Source organism: Lutjanus erythropterus, chromosome 7 (assembly GCF_056507025.1).
Source record: "Lutjanus erythropterus isolate fLutEry1 chromosome 7, fLutEry1.hap2, whole genome shotgun sequence".
Lineage (NCBI taxonomy): Eukaryota > Metazoa > Chordata > Actinopteri > Lutjaniformes > Lutjanidae > Lutjanus > Lutjanus erythropterus.
Genome location: NC_139323.1, coordinates 40,117,259 through 40,133,193, shown reverse-complemented (window position 1 = coordinate 40,133,193; position 15,935 = coordinate 40,117,259). Strand labels below are relative to the sequence as shown.

The 15,935-nt window shown below is 40.1% G+C and overlaps 1 protein-coding gene across 1 annotated transcript in view; it reads left to right on the top strand.

Annotated features, from left to right (window-relative positions):
• The window catches only part of adamts10 (ADAM metallopeptidase with thrombospondin type 1 motif, 10), a 70,211-nt gene that overhangs the window by 14,020 nt on the left and 40,256 nt on the right, over window positions 1-15,935 (top strand). The window contains exons 3-6 of the mRNA XM_084723758.1: window positions 6,642-6,781; window positions 7,551-7,760; window positions 12,448-12,616; window positions 14,072-14,274. Coding sequence (XP_084579884.1) covers window positions 6,642-6,781; window positions 7,551-7,760; window positions 12,448-12,616; window positions 14,072-14,274 — 722 coding nt within the window. The remainder of the gene's footprint in view (window positions 1-6,641; window positions 6,782-7,550; window positions 7,761-12,447; window positions 12,617-14,071; window positions 14,275-15,935) is intronic.

Genomic DNA, 15,935 nt, shown 5'->3' with positions numbered 1-15,935 from the left:
TTTTTGCTAACAAGTTCACCATAACAGCTGCTTAAGGTGATAATATGTAAATATATTTTCAGCTTGTTCCGTTGTCTGCGAGTTGCCAACAAAAACAACTGATGCAACTCGAGCAGGAAGTCATCACAAAGAATTAGATCTTCCTTGTTTTCACACAGCAGTGAAAAGGTCACAAGTCAGATTTTCTCTTTTCTTTTTTTTTTTATCAAACACAGAACTGTTTTCTCTTGTTTTCCTCCACCTACTGCGTCATCACCGCCGCGTCTAATGTTGGAATTTATATATAGCGTCACCAGTGTCAATATAGCAACCACAAAAAGGCTGTTAGAGCGTGTGCTGTTACCCTAAATAACGTCAAAGGCAGCAACAAAGAAGACTTTTCAGCAAGGATTTTGCAATATTTTACGCTGTCATAAACAAGTCATCTCACTTCATCTTTGACATAAAATGTTTTATTTTATGATTCTCTCACCCCGACTGTTCTCCATCTTTTTTGTTTCTCTTTCTCTCTCCTTCGAGCCTGACTCTTGTCCAGGCCTCTTAACACAGATGATAACCCCACTGAATCCTTATTTGAGTGAAATTCCTCCAACAGCAGGGGAAATAATGGAGGAATTGTTTCTTGTGTTTTCTGGTTCACTTAGTGTCCAGCTGTGAGCAGAATATTTTGATAGTGTATTTGTTTAGAAAAGAGCGAGAGGACAAAAATGCAGCAGTTGGATTTTTCTTTATTTTTTTCTCTCTTTGTTCATGTGTTTTGAAAGAACTCTACTTGTTTGATGCTCTACTTAAATTTACAGATGTGTTGTGATACAGTTCAGCCCTTGCCTTATACATCCTCTTTATCATCCTCTTCATCAGTCATTTATCTCAGTTATGATGAAGAAGAGAGGGGAATGAGGGTTGGATGGGTGGAAGGACTTGGAGGAGGTTGAGACCGACCCTCAGCATGGATGTAACTGCTGCCACTCTTTCAGTGTTCCTATGTCCATCTGCACCATGTAGTCAAAATAACGTGGACAGCTGAACTTTGCACCCATATGTGATTGTTGAACTTCTAATTTCAATCCATGGGAAAAGTGAAGACTGGCTGTTGAACCTGGCTGCGGGGATTTTCTCCCATTCAGCCACAGACGTATTAGTGAGGTCGGGCACTGATGTCGGGCGATAAGGTCTGGCTCACAGTTGGCATTCAAGTTCATTCCAAAGGTGTTGGGTGGGGTTGAGGTCAGCGCCCTGTGCAGGCCAATTAAATTCTTCCAAACCAAACTGTTTCTTTATGAACCTGGCTTTCTGCACAGGGACATTGTTATTCTGAAACAGGAAGGGGTATTCACCAAAAGAGCTGCCACAAACTTGGAAGTACACTGTTGCCTAAAATATCCTTGCATGCTGTAGCACTGAGATTTCCAATATTTGTTTTTTGTGTAGCACAGGCCTCATCTTGGTAGTTTTCTCATCTCTCGTACCCAGTGAGCGTTTTTCTGTTGAAAAGACGTTCGAAATATATTCACTAATGAAAGTTTTTACTGACAATTTGAAGACATTTTCAACAGTGATATTTTATAGCTTCCGCAATGTGCAAATAATATTGTCACTTTGGAGCCTAACTAAGAAACCACATCCAAATTTCAAAGTAAAAAAAGCTGCTTCACATGGTACTCAAACCCCAGTTTCCTGGATGAATGTTCTGTGTTAAACCCATTTATCCACCACGTCCACCACCAAATACTCCACCAAGAACTGCACACGTGTGTTCAGCTACAGCAGCAATTTCTTATTTTACACTGTTGCACTGAACTTTTCCCATCACGTTGTCCTGGAAGCTTCTTGTTGGCAGCACTCAGCCTCTACACCAATGTGACTTTATGTGAAACATTGCATGCATTGAAATTAGGTCTTTGTGTGGACCAGATTTCACGTAACTCGGAGAAATAATTCTCAATCTTTCAACCTGCAACTGAACAAACTGTCAAAATGATTAAACCAAACTGTTTTGTGACACATTGATGTTGGAACTGCTGGTTGAAAATAGGGCGAAAAGAGGTTCAGTATCAACCAGTTTTCAACTAGAAATCAATGTTGAAATCCTTGTTTGTGTTCACTGGGTTGCATAGTTTGGCCAGAGTTCAGTTTTACTTTAGCTACAATGAGTTTTTAAAGTTTGCAAGAATAGTGGAGGAAAAAAAAAAAGACCTGAAGAGATTCAGTTGAAAAGGTGAAAGGTGCATGTACCTCCACCTGTCAGCTGGAAGGTCTTATTCGTAGGGACAGGAAAGGATAAGATTTATCAATACCACTGCCATTATCGCTTCTGCTTATCAGTCTGATTCTTGAGCAGTTCCTGTAATGATTCATGGTCAATTATAGTTGAGCTGGATGTAGCAATAGTCTGTTAGTCTGGCATCTGTTATCTTAATCAAAGAAGCCATGCTCTTTTTCTTCCTCTCCACCATGACTCCTCCTTCTTGCAAGTTTCCTGCAGCGTAGATGCATGAGTTTGTCATCATTGTTTTGTCAAAAAACTTGTTGGCACAGATAAAATGAAATGATAAGCTTAGAAGCATACTGTTCTGATGGAACAGATGGTTTGGAGCCAGTGTTCAATGCTTCTGGTTCTCGATCCCCCTGCTTACTTATACGGAATGAAAGGGTCTTGCCCAAAACATGAAAAGCAGTTCCAGACCCAAAACTAGTGGAGCAGGGGTGTCTACATACTTTTGGCCATATACTGTGTGTGCATTAATCATTCCCCTACGTGCGCCACCTGAAGACAAACACAGATAAACTGAGGTAGCAGTTGTTTTTGACACCAGCTCTCTCTAACAGATTATTATCTAAAGGTGAGCACATGCCACCATTTATACTGATAGTCTCAGATCCTTCCTCCTCCTGTAGTCGTTGTTTCAAACGAGGCAGAGCAGCGTTTGGCCTGAGGTGCCGTGAAGGTGTGTCTGGGACGGAGGGAGGGACAGTTTTCCATTCAGAGTATTTCCTTCCACTATTTTCATTTGGCGATAACAGAAACCAGGGTGATGCCCCCACTCATGGGTGGATGGGTGTATTTATCAGCACAGAGGCTCCTGTATGAAACCCTTTTAGCCAGGGAGTGTCTCCTCCCGTTAAATTTAGCAAGTGTGTTTCCACTGTCCGTTTGCTCTTTGCTTTGATGTCTACTTAACATTTTCATCGGTTACTACAGGTTCACTATGGGCTCAATTTCCTAACCGTTAAAGGATAAAATATCAAATATGTGTACGAGTTTATACTTTCAGGGTTGACCGGAGAAGACAGGGCAGGGTTATATGTTTGCAGAAAGAGCATAAGAAGAAGTAAAGCATAACATGTGTTGTTATATGTTTGTTTTCTGTAAAGCAGGTTTATCAGTTGGCCCCAGGTCAGGTCAGACAGTAACAGGTGGCATGTACAGTTAAAAGAATACATACGTGGGAGAAACAGGTATTTTGACTGAAAGCAGCTGTAAAAAGTCCAAAGGCATTCCTCATCCATCTTATAAAAAGTCACTGAACCAGGTAGATGTAATGACATTTCTCGATAACTTTTCTGTCTGTTACATACCAACAGACACTGCTTTTCTCATTTTGCTAAGCTAAACAACTTTGCAACAAACATGCATTGAAAAAGTGGAGAAAAAACAATGATGGGCTTTTAATGTAACAAAAAACTACTGCTAGCTAGACTTGCACCGATTTCAACTTTCTTAGCCGATTCCGATTTTTGAGGGGTCTGACCTACCGATTCCGATTTTGGCCGGTTCCGATTTTCAGTCTTTCTAAGAACTGTAATTGACAGCATTCACAAACATTTCAACAACTTTTCTTGTAAATATGTTCATAATAAGACACTGACTATTAAATATTCATTTAATACTTTCTCCAAAATCATCCAGATTACGACCAGGCTTTATTATAATTTTATATTAAGATTATGAATTGGGTGAACGTGATCTCGCGAGATCACCGCGGGATTTCGTGTGACGTGATTTCACGTGATCTTTTGTTGAAGCGGATGTAAACAAACCGGAGGCTAACGCGGTGCAACAGTTTGAAGTAAAACTTTGCCATGAGAAAAACAAACACAGAAGTTAAAGGAGTCTGGATGAGAAAATGTTTGAGGAGACACGTCAACAAAGGTTGTTTATTCTTCAGCCAGAACAGGAGGTGAGATTTTAACTGTCCCTCTGTGAACAGCAGTCTGCTGCTAGCTTGCTAGCATTAGCCTGAAGTGCGAGAGAGTTTACGGCTGTTTTGCGACATTGTCAGCTGCTCTGTCTCGTTGTAGACTGTCTGTCTTCTCTTTATCCTGTTCTTGGAATCTGTCTCTGACACCAGCTTCAAGCAGACGTGTCTGAGTGTGTAGCTGTTATCAGCGCTGTGTTGACGTCACGGTCAGTTTGTCTGCTGCGCGCATGACGTGACCATCGTGCAGAACATGTGTGTGACAATGACGGGCACAGAACCGGATTTGTGACGCTGACCGGCCTGTCACCGGTCAAGACCAGTCACGTGAAAACCGGCCCAATTCCGAGCATTGCCGATTAATCGGTGCAAGTCTACTGCTAGCCACTGTTAGCTAACACTACCATTGGATACTGTTGTGAACACCACCATACTGTTAGCTAGATAAGAAGTTATAGCCACAAGTCAGGAATGTTCTTTAATATGGTCCTCTGTGTGTATCTGTTATAATGGGAAACAGCATAAACATAAAACAGGGACCTCATAAACTGTTGGCCCTTCTGGTAGTCGAGTCACTGTTTTTGCTTTCTTGTTTTAGTTTAAAAATATCTATATTAAAGACTTAATGTGTCTTTTTTCCCTGTCGGATGGAACAGATGGTGGACGGGATTGGTTGGAATATTCCTGTGGAGAGGAAGCTTAACAGGGTTTTTATAAAACACTCAGACCTTTAGATCAAACTACATGCTAATTTGTTTTGCTGGCTCTCATTAGTGTACAGTTTATTCTGTGTGAGGTCTTCTTAATTTCTTCCTTGGCGGTGAGTTATATCTACTTTATTAACACCTTCCCTTCATTTTCTCCCCAGGAAATGTTCCTGTGCTTCAAAGTTAATGTGTGGTTTGTGAGAGCAGGATGGATGTGCTGTGGGAAACTGCTCAGAGCTCCTAGGAAGTTAATGCTGCGCTGCTGTGATTTTGCTGCCTTCAAGTGTCTGTTTAAGGCAGTTTGAATCCAGTTCAAAAAATATGTCATAGACTAAAGACATTTTTTAAAATGTCAGCCCCAATTTTTTCTCTCATTTTTAATCTTTTTTTATCATAATCATTACCTTTCCAGAAGCTAAACAATGTTTTATTCATATGGCCTATATGTGAAGTTAAATACAGAGAAGAGTAGTAGAATAACAATATAATAAAATAAAAGTAACAATAGAGCTTTATAAAAGATAGCAGATTTTTTTACGTACATAATAAAATAAAATGAAAGCAAAGTAAGACAAATGACAGGAGTTAAGGAGGAAATTACTGTTTAGAAATCAAATGTAAGGTAAGTTAAAAAAAAACAAAACTGTTGTTTGAAATTGCAGTGATTCAACAATATATCTTCTGGACACTGTCAGTATGGACAGACAGTATACAGAGACAGATGCTGAGTTTGAAAAAATGCAGAGTGCAAAAGGTGCAGGATATGTGTTGTGCAGTTTTTCCTAAGTCTTGGAATTGCATTGCACCTTTTCTCTCATTTGTAGCCACTGTCATTGAATTATTTTGAGTTTTTTCCCCAATGCTGTTTTCACAGTTTCACATTTACTTCCAGTAAAAACTTCACATGCCGTCCCACCTTCCTGAACCCTGACTGGAAGTGCGTTTTGCCGTGGACCTACATATTGATGGAAGAAGATTAAGACATGAAATCGTAATGCAAAAAACGCTGACTCATTGAGCATTTTTGAGAAGAGAACAAAACACAGTTCGTGTTTGTTCTCATGACTAAAACCACTTGAACGCCGAGCATATTTTGTTCTAAACTTCCCATGTCGAAAATGCAGTGCGACCTCACGAGTTCCATGTGAAGGCTGCATTTATAATTGTGCTCGCTGTTTATTCAAGCCAGACCTATCTGTTGCTTACAGAGTGGTTTTTCCCGGTACAGAGCTCTCCAAGTCTGTACCAGGGAACTCTGATCTCTGGGTATTTACTCTGTGTGGGAAGGGGCTGCTTCTCCACCAACCGAGGCCAAAGGTTTGATGAAAACTGGACTCATTTGCCGGTGACCTTTCCCCGTTAGTTAGCTGACGTTGGCTGTTTGGAGCCGTGTGTGTTTGGACAATAAATCTCCACCAGGCCCCGGCACAGACTGGGACAGACAGGAAGTATACAGTTTCAGTGTAACCATGGCAACATCCCTTTGGCCTCATGCAAGAGGGGGGTTCTTGGAGTGGAGGGACCTTGTCAGCAATGGGCCAAAAAAGCCTGCAAGTTTCTCTTTGCCAACTGGGTTACTCTCTCAATAAAAAAGCCCCACAGCGTTATTCAAAATAAGCAACTCCTAAATCCTCGACTGTTTTTAATTAGAGTCAATTAGATTAAGCTGAATTTTGGCTTTATTAAGTTAAACTCTGATTTTGGTTTTATGCCTTCTTTATTTCCCTCCCTCCAGCTGCTTTCCTGTCCAGTCTAGGCCAGTATGAGATTGCCATCCCAGTACGCGTAGGACCTAATGGTGAGACGCTGGACGCTGAAAGGCCTCAACACCACCGAAGAAGAAGACGCAGCACTGAAGACAGGCTGCCTGACTCTGTATGCTTTTTTTCCTTTTATTTTTTTCATCATTTTATTGTCTTATATTTATACACATATTTAAATTACACTCTAAAATACTTAAAGGGATATTTCTGATTATTTTAAGTGGGGTTCTATGAGGAAGTTATCCATCGTCAATACACCAAAACATATCTTAGCAAATATTTCTGCCAATTTTTTACTTGCCGTCAGACATCCTTTTCTGACACTGCCGTTATAAAAGCCATTCTTTCCAAAGCCACCAAACTCCATTTGCAAAAACAGTAATTTTACCTTGCAGAACACAGGAGCTGGTTGTCTTTGTCGCTGCCTCCATCGGTTAGTTTGTTCGTGTTATTGTGTGGCCTTGGTGAATCCAAAATAGCCCTTTAAAAGACACAAGTCACACAACTGCACAAACAAACATATCGAGGCAGCAACAGACCAGCAACTCCTGTGTTCTGTGAAGTAAAATAAGTGTTTTTTTGAGTTGAGTCTGGTTGATGGATATTTGGCTTATATGACAGTGGTTTCATGTTGGAAAAGGCCATCTGACGGCAAGGTGGTGAAAATAGTCTATATATAGCCTACACTTAAATTTATGCTGATTTTTTTAGGTGCAGTTTTTTGACTCGGTCTACAGCAGTACACTGCTTAGCTTCCTATACCGGCTGCTCACCAAACTGGGGGCGTGCTGGCTGCCATTTACTGTGGTAAATACACTGACTGTCCCTTTAACATTCTGATTTAAGAGCATTTATAAGCTCTCTGTTTTTCTCCCTCTCAGCTCTTCTACCAGCTGTCCACATCCCGTAACAACTTTCTGCTGAACCTGACGCTGCAGGGAGGCCTGCTGTCCCGGCAGTTCAGGGTGGAGTACTGGAAGAGAGGTCGATTAGCCTGGAGTCACCCTTACTCTCCCCACTGCCACTATGTAGGACACCTCCAAGACCAGCCGCACTCCAGCAAAGTGGCCCTGAGCAACTGTAACGGCCTGGTAAGACCGAAACCTTCAAGTCTAATCCCCATCTAATACACCGAGTGAGGTCAGCAGCAGCGCTGGCTCAGCAAATAAGGGATCAGTAATGCTTGATTTTGGACATCAAAGCATGAAATTTTAACAAACCTTGAGTACTCAAGCCAGCTTTAATCTTTGCCCAGAACAACCAGTGTGGTCCTCAAAAACTGAAATGACCTGAAATGAAATTTCTGATATGGAGATTCATACTGAAGAGGTGATTTATTTCTTCTTATTATGTCTGCAGATGATTTAAGTGTAGAATACCTGGTGCTATATTGATTAATATCTGATTCAAAGACTTAAACTTACATATTTGCACCTGCTGCAGGAATGTGTTTTTTTTCATTTTTTTTCATTCAAAGAAGCAGCAGGTTCAATAGACCAGAATGCACTGCAGCTTCTTTGTCTCTGCCATGCTCACGTCTCTTCTTTGGGTACAGATGGGAAAGATTTTCACATTCAAACCTTTGCAAGTGATCACGTTATCGGACATCTCAAGACAGCTGCTGAGTTGGTTGCATGAAGGTCTAAAATACTGTGCAACAACAATATAATATTCTAAATCTGGGGTTTTCCAACCTTTTGTTTACCTGCTTTGTGTTGCTCGGTTCCTGGATGTCTGTGGGATCATACTTAGGTTATCTGATCCAATAGAATTTAGCCAAGATAGCCTAATATTGCTGTTTGACATAATTTCAGACTACGCCAAATTCATAAAAAAGGTCTGTACAAAAGCATTTATCAGTTTCTGACTCTGGGAAAAACAGTAAAATTTCTCAAAATTACTGCATCTCTGAAACCAAATCACAACTGCTGTCTCCAACTTTGAATACCTCTGTTCTAAATTCTAAAATTTGTGTTTTATTATCTCGAATGACAGACTTTGGCTGACATGAGGCGTCCATGTATGTTTGGTTTTAAGGCAGTTTCATATCATTAAGTGCCAAGTCAGGTATATCCGATTATTCAATCATAATTATGACTTGGATTTTGATTTGAACTCTCTTTAAAAGTTGGAAACTGATAATTCCAATATGACTTGAATGCTGTATCAGTATACGTGAAGCAAACAAGGTTGTGTGGCTTGTTGTCTGATCACGACAAAAAGCAAAACATTTTACACCTGTTCCAAAAGGCCACAGTTGGAGGTCGTCTTCACAGAGTGTGATTACTTGCACATTTATTTTCCACTGTTATTCAGAATTTGACAATATTCTGAACTTGACGCAGGTCATGCAAACAGCAGATTTCATTTGGATATTTTCACTTAGGCTTTTAACTGAACGTAGCACTTTCCAACATCTGGGATATGCCAATAATTATTTAGGTTTTAGGAGAATTCTTTACACATGTATACAACATATTCAGATTACAGCCTCTGCATGCACAAACATACTTTTAAATATGACAGACTTGGTTATCAACAGGTTTTTTTTAATGCTTTGGACATTATATATAATAGACGTAAGATGTACTTTATTATATTATGATGGAATATTAATTTTCATTAACCACATAAACAGCTTAGTAGGAAAGTTGTATTTTTCAGAATAATGCATGTAAACGTGGTCTCAAAGAGAGGCAAAACTCAATGAATTTTACAAATAGGGATATTAGGCAGACTTTCAGATTGTCCCTCAGGTTGTTGCACCCGGCTGCACTAAAGTGGTGGAAGTTGTGTGAAATAAAGCTGTCTCAGCTCTGCAAACCTGGTTGATCACTGCACGAGGTGGGCATGATTGTTGGTTTCAGAAAGTTACAAAAAGCGTCGGAAGCAGCCCTGCTGTTCTGGCGTGGGAAGGGTGTGTGTGTGTCTGTGTGTGTGTGTGTGTGTGTGTGTGTGTGCGTGCTGTTAGACAATCCAACAAGCACTTTGTTTGAAGTTTAACCTCTACCTGTAACCCTAAATCCATCAGGTTCTGGCATGCTGTCTTAGGGCTGTTTAAAGTGTTTAAAGACTGGGAAATGTAGGAGATTATTAACTGAAGCCGTGGTCAGCAGGGCAGGTTATGGGAAGCAGTGCTTTGAGAAAAAATAACTGAATCGAGGACCTTTAATCTTCTGGAAATTTTAATAGCTTTCCATAGTCGGCTGTTTGCCGCTTAGTAAACTAATTCCTTTTAATTTATCTCCGATTCTCATGAAGTCATCTGCTTGTTACTGCCCCACACGAACAGATCAAAGTTGGTTCGCCCTCTGAATCACTTGACCGGATCACTTAATTGTGATGCATCACTTTGTTGGCTGAAAATCATTTCCCTGCATTCACAGCGCTGTGTATCTGTGTATCCTCTCACTACAAACAGCGGGCTCCACAATAACAGTTGTATACACAGCTGAGGATTAGATGTGTTCACAAAGCGTTAATAAGCCGCACACGTAATTACTGTTGGTCAGACCAGCGTGAGCACATTCACCAGCGAGCGGGCTGCGTGTCCAGGGGAGCATCACTAACTTTATTATGAGATTAAAGGCACTTTGAAAGCCGCCGCAGTGAGTCGAGGGGAGACACTCGCTCCGGCCGGGGCCAACACATCTGAGCAGAATCAAAGGAAGTGTTAGTGTATCGCTCGCTGTCTCACTCTCTCATTTTTCTCGCTCTCATTCACTCTTTCATGCTCTCACGTGTGTTTGTCTGTGTGTGTGTGTGTGTTTGTTCTGTGGGGTCCTGATCCTCAGATGGGTCCGCCGTTTGCCAACAGAGGACCCAGTGAGGGGGACAGTGTTTGTAGTGGGACAGTCTGAACACAGAGCGATATGATGATAATGTTGGGCTTTTATCTCTAATATAAACGTATCTCTAATTATAACAGGAGTGTCTTTTCTTCACTGAAATGTTATTGGATCGTCTGAGATTAATGTAAACCTAATAATGTTATTGTACCTTTATGTCCTTGCAAATACCTAAATACCAAATTTATTATTACTATGTAGCTGCTGATATTGTAAGAACTATCAGCAAATGTAACCTGACAATGAAAATATCCAGTGCTTCTCTGTTAGACCAAATAATTTGCACCAGCATTTAACAATCAGGGATACGTCTATTGTAAAAAAACACAGGGAAGATAATGGTTTTGCATTGCAGCTAAAAGAAGTAATGCAGTTACTCTACTGTCACGATTGTTGTTGGCGGCCTTGTTGCACTCCAGAGTTGAACTACTGATCCAGTGAACTGTTAACACTCAGAAAACTTTTGTTGTTAGCTGTCTAGATGTCGGCTGTGGTGGAAACAAACTAGTCAAACAAACTCAAAATAATGACAGTACTTCCACCTGTGAAAGTCTCTCTCACTCTCCATCCTTTGTTCAGTTTTTTGGCAAACACTTCACCTGACCCACCCTGACCCGCTGCACGTACATCTTATTTTAAGAGCCAACAAAGGTCAAAAATTAACTCAGTAACTCAGAGTTACTTGGCTTACTAACTGTACTAGTATTACTGTTTTGGGAATGGTAATCCCTTACACTACATAATACTTGGGAAAGTAATAACATTACAGTAATGTATTTCAGAGTAACAGATTTCTGCCAAACACTGATCATCAGACAACTCAAGAGTGCTGTAGTGTTCTTTGCAATGAAAATACAATATTCTAAATTACAAAAAAATGGGTTTAATTATCTTAAATTGCAGTCGCTGCATCTACGAATGCATGTTAAGCCTCTCCCATGCAAACAGAAAGTCATATATCATCAACATGCAGAAACACCACAGACCTCTGACCCTCTGAGCTCATCTGAGATGCTGTGAAAATTATGGATGTTGTGTCCTCTAGGCTTAAGAGGAGAAGGACCGTCTAGATTGTTAAAAGCACAAAGTTCAAAATCTAGTAATCTGTGATGGTACAGGGGTGTGTTAGTGCCCACAGCATCATGGGTAACTGTCACATCTGTGAATGCCCCATTGATGCTGAAAGGTACACAGAGGGGTTGGAGCAACATATGCTGCCATCCAGACGACGAAGTCTTTTGCTTATTTCACCAAGACAATGCCAAGACACGACATAGTAAAGAGTTCAGGTAGAGTCTGGCCTTCCTGCAGTCCACACCTGTCTCCTGCTGAGTGCAAAATACAACAACAGAGACCCCGGACTGTTGAGCACCTGAAGTTGTCGTTACATGATCTGAAAGTTGCAGCATTCATTTATTTAAGAGTCAAACACGAAGGAGCCACAAAGACAAAAATATCTAAATGAAGCCTGTATACTGCTGCACCTCGCTCCAAATATGATGCTCCCCCGCTCAATTCTGACATGTGCTGCCTCAAAGTTAAACATTTTTCATAAATGAAGGGCAAAATCTGCAACAACACTAAATACTGAGCTCAAAATCTGCTGCATTCTGTCTTGGAGGTTGTTATGAAGTCTCCTGTGACTCCAGCTGTCAGTTTTCTGACCCATTAGCACCAGGATCCCTCAGAGGGCCTCTGAGTTACTCCTGCTTTACCTTAACTTACCCTGCTGCCTGCTCCGGCACGCAGCCTGCTTTTATCAGTGTGAAAAGTAAAAGTGATTTTAGTCTTAACATTGATGAAGCATTTAGGATGATCTGTGATAGATGTGCTAATGTGACGTTTGTGATATTTGTTTCATGAAAGCAATGATTCCTGTTATTCTATTCTATTTGATTCTGTTCTATTCTACGTGTCTGTCTCTCTGCAGCAGGGGGTGATTGTTGCAGGGGGAGAGGAGTACCTGATTGAACCCCTTGTCTCACCAGATAACCAGACCAGGACGGAGAAGGGGGAGAGAGCAGAGGGGCGCCCCCATGTGGTTTACAAGCGGTCATCGCTCCGCCATCAGTACAAGGGCCAATCCTGTGGAGTCATTGGTGAGAGGAGAGATATTCTGGTCTTTTTAGTAGCAGCGGTGAGGTCCAGACTGGAGGAGTGAATTTGCATAGCAGCCAGCAGCAGCAGAAGATTGTGGTTGTGTCTGAGTTCCCAGTCATGATTGGGTGTGACTGAGTCTGTGTTACAGGGCGTTGCTGAAAAAGCAAAAATATGTTCAGAAAAAACATCTTTTGACAATTAAAAATAAAAAACACCCCATTCTGTAATGCGTATTATGCTTGTTATTCATGGAAAAGGCGTTCAGTCATCGTTCTGTTTTGAAAGGATGCAACAATATATTGAATATCACAATTTAAAAAAAAAAAGTCACAGTATCGTACCAGACTGTCTGTGCCAATATCCAGCATGATATTACACGGTTAATTATTATTATTATTTTTTTATTTTACTTTATAAAAGCACTTCTACTGACTGCTGCATTGTTTTTGTACAGATATAATTCAAACATTCAGTAACACTTTTTAAAAGTGGTGTTCATAAGATTGTCATTACACCACCATAACCACATAATGACACCTGTCTTCATGACTGCTGTCATAAAGTGTCATTTGGTCAATTTTGTCATTTTTAACACAAAGTTGACATTGTCTGAGATCGTACTACATTGGCTTAAGTTCAGAAAATGATTCATCACACTGTTATAAAAGCATTTGACAGTGTAATAACACTCAATTACACGTTTAAGACAAGTCCAAAATTTACCTCTTTACTTGAGGTCTATTCATGACACGCTTAATAATGGTCTTATTACATCCAGGGTCAAAACCAACCGCATATGATAGTATAATGTCATGTTGAAGCCAAACTGTTTGACATTGTCAAGCTGTCATAACAGAGACATTGACAGGTTATGTTGTTTTGGTTAATATCGAGTTACGATAACAGATATTTTTGTCCTGGTTAATGTCAAGCTGTCATAACAAAGACTTCACAGTGTCAGGTTGTCATAACAAAGGTATTTGCTTCTTTAATGTCAAGTTGTCTTAACAAAGAAATCTCAAGAATGTCAACCTTGCATTAAAAATTACATAATTGTCCAAATGCCATTTACAACAACAACAGTCATTAACAAGACATTAGTCAAGAATTTTTCATGTTCATGACATGGTTATGACAATGTAATGACAGTCTTATGCATACATGTTCAGATAAAGTCTTACCAAACATTCAAAGATAATTCATGCTAATGTTTTGCACATGCTCAGGTCATGGCTGGCTAAATTATTTCATTAAAGAAGGAAAGCAGGAGCATTTTATATTAAAAGGTTAAAAGCCAACATTATGTGGACCAAATTGCTGTACACATCAGATTTATCAGTTATGGCAAATGTGAAATGTACAGTGATGAATGTTTTTTTTTTATGTAAATTTGGCTGGTGCTGAGCTTTCTTCTGTCTTCACATAAGTGTGAATGTGTCTTTGTTTGTCCTCAGACGAGAAGCCGATGAAAGGCGCGTCATGGTGGCAGCGAACTCTAAAGACGCCTCCCCATCATGTCGGCCGCGGCCAGCTACCTCTGAAGCGCTCTGTTAGCCGGGAGCGCTACGTGGAGACACTGGTGGTAGCCGACAAGATGATGGTGGGTTACCATGGTCGCAGAGACATCGAGCAGTACATCCTGGCTGTCATGAATATTGTAAGTTTCACAACACAAAAGACGTTTTTCTTTCTTTCTTGATGAATAAAACTGAGAGATTTCTGAAGCATGGCTGAATTATTAAAAACTTCACATTTGCTTCACAAAACTTCACACTGTTGGACTGAGAAGATGTGGCCAAGATGATGTTCTGTTTTTGTTTAATTTAACTTTTCTGAGCTTTCAACAGCGATCCAACGGCCAATCGTCAGTTTTTGGAAATGTCTGCACTGACAGAAATAAGTTTCAGTGTTACTTTAACGCTTCTTTAAGGATTAGTTAGACATAAACTTGTTTTCAGACTTGGGGAGTAATGGATTACATGTAATGGGATCATGTAACTAGAAAAGATTCATTTACATTTAGTAAAAAGTGGGATTATTGGCAGGCTTAACATTTTAGAATACATTAAAAAGAAGAATGACACGCAGTGTGCACACATTACAACACTTCACGAGTCCCAACACCACTCTGAAGTTGAAATATTGGACTGAGGTTTGTTTAGTAACTTTCATAATGCTTTGAGACAGAAAAGTGTGTTGACCTATTTTGATTTTTCCTCGGGGCCACATGTTTTAGTCAGACAGACTTAGTTTGTATGTCATCATCTGCACTACTTCTGTCACTGGGGATCTCTTCACACACAGTTAATCACTTTAAACCTTTACACACACGTGTCAGGAATGTATTTAATGAAGGGTTGGTCAGCTGCTATTGTTACAGAGCAGGTCGCATCCGGAGTGTCTCAGAATCATAGAAACCGACAGCGTCTGTTTAGTGGTGTGCAGCAAAGTGGGCCAGATTACACCAGACAGCAGTAATGACAAGTGTCTGAGTGCAGCTTTAGTGCCAGTAGTGGTTTCAGCTCTGGTCTTTTTTTTTTTATTACTGTTGGTACTCTAACTCTTTAATAATCATTGGCACCTCTGGTACACTGACTTTACAGCTCTTATAAGACTCTCAGACTAGTCTGTGTCGTAGATGAAGTGTTTCATTATAGCTTAAAATCAGTCTTAATCACAGAACGAGACAGGGATGTCTTTTTAACCCACTTTAACCCCTGATTTTGAAATAATGTGCACCAAACTTTAAAACTATCTTAAAATTAAGAGTTTAATTTAACTGAGATTAAAAGTTGCATAAAAACTTTAAACTTTTAAAGCGTAATCTTGCATTAACTTTAAACCTATGTTTGAGGAGGTTTAACTTTTAGATGGATGGAACAAAATAATCAGGTTTCTCAATTATACTGTAGTTAAGGGACAAACTCAACCTAATCAAGTTCTATGATGCATCTCGTCTTTCTTCCACTCCAGTTAATCTGTTAAATCAGTCTGTCATTTGCTGCCAGGCAGTCTCTTTTTTCCCTGCTCTTATTATACGAGTTTTTCTCAAAGGAGGAGAATTTAGAGCTTCTCTGCTGAGCCATCTTGAGTAGGCTGACCAGGCTAGCATTAACTACCATTTTAGCCTGCTAGCAGCCACTGTAACATTTTGTTAACTTTTTAGCTAGTTAGAAAACAATGTAACGTTTAACTTTTTAGCTAGCCTGCGGACATCGTCACATTTAGTTAACTTTTTAGCTAGATGCAAACAATGTAACATTTTGTTAACTTTTTCGCTGGCTAGCAAACAGTGTAATGCTTTGTGAACTTTTTAGC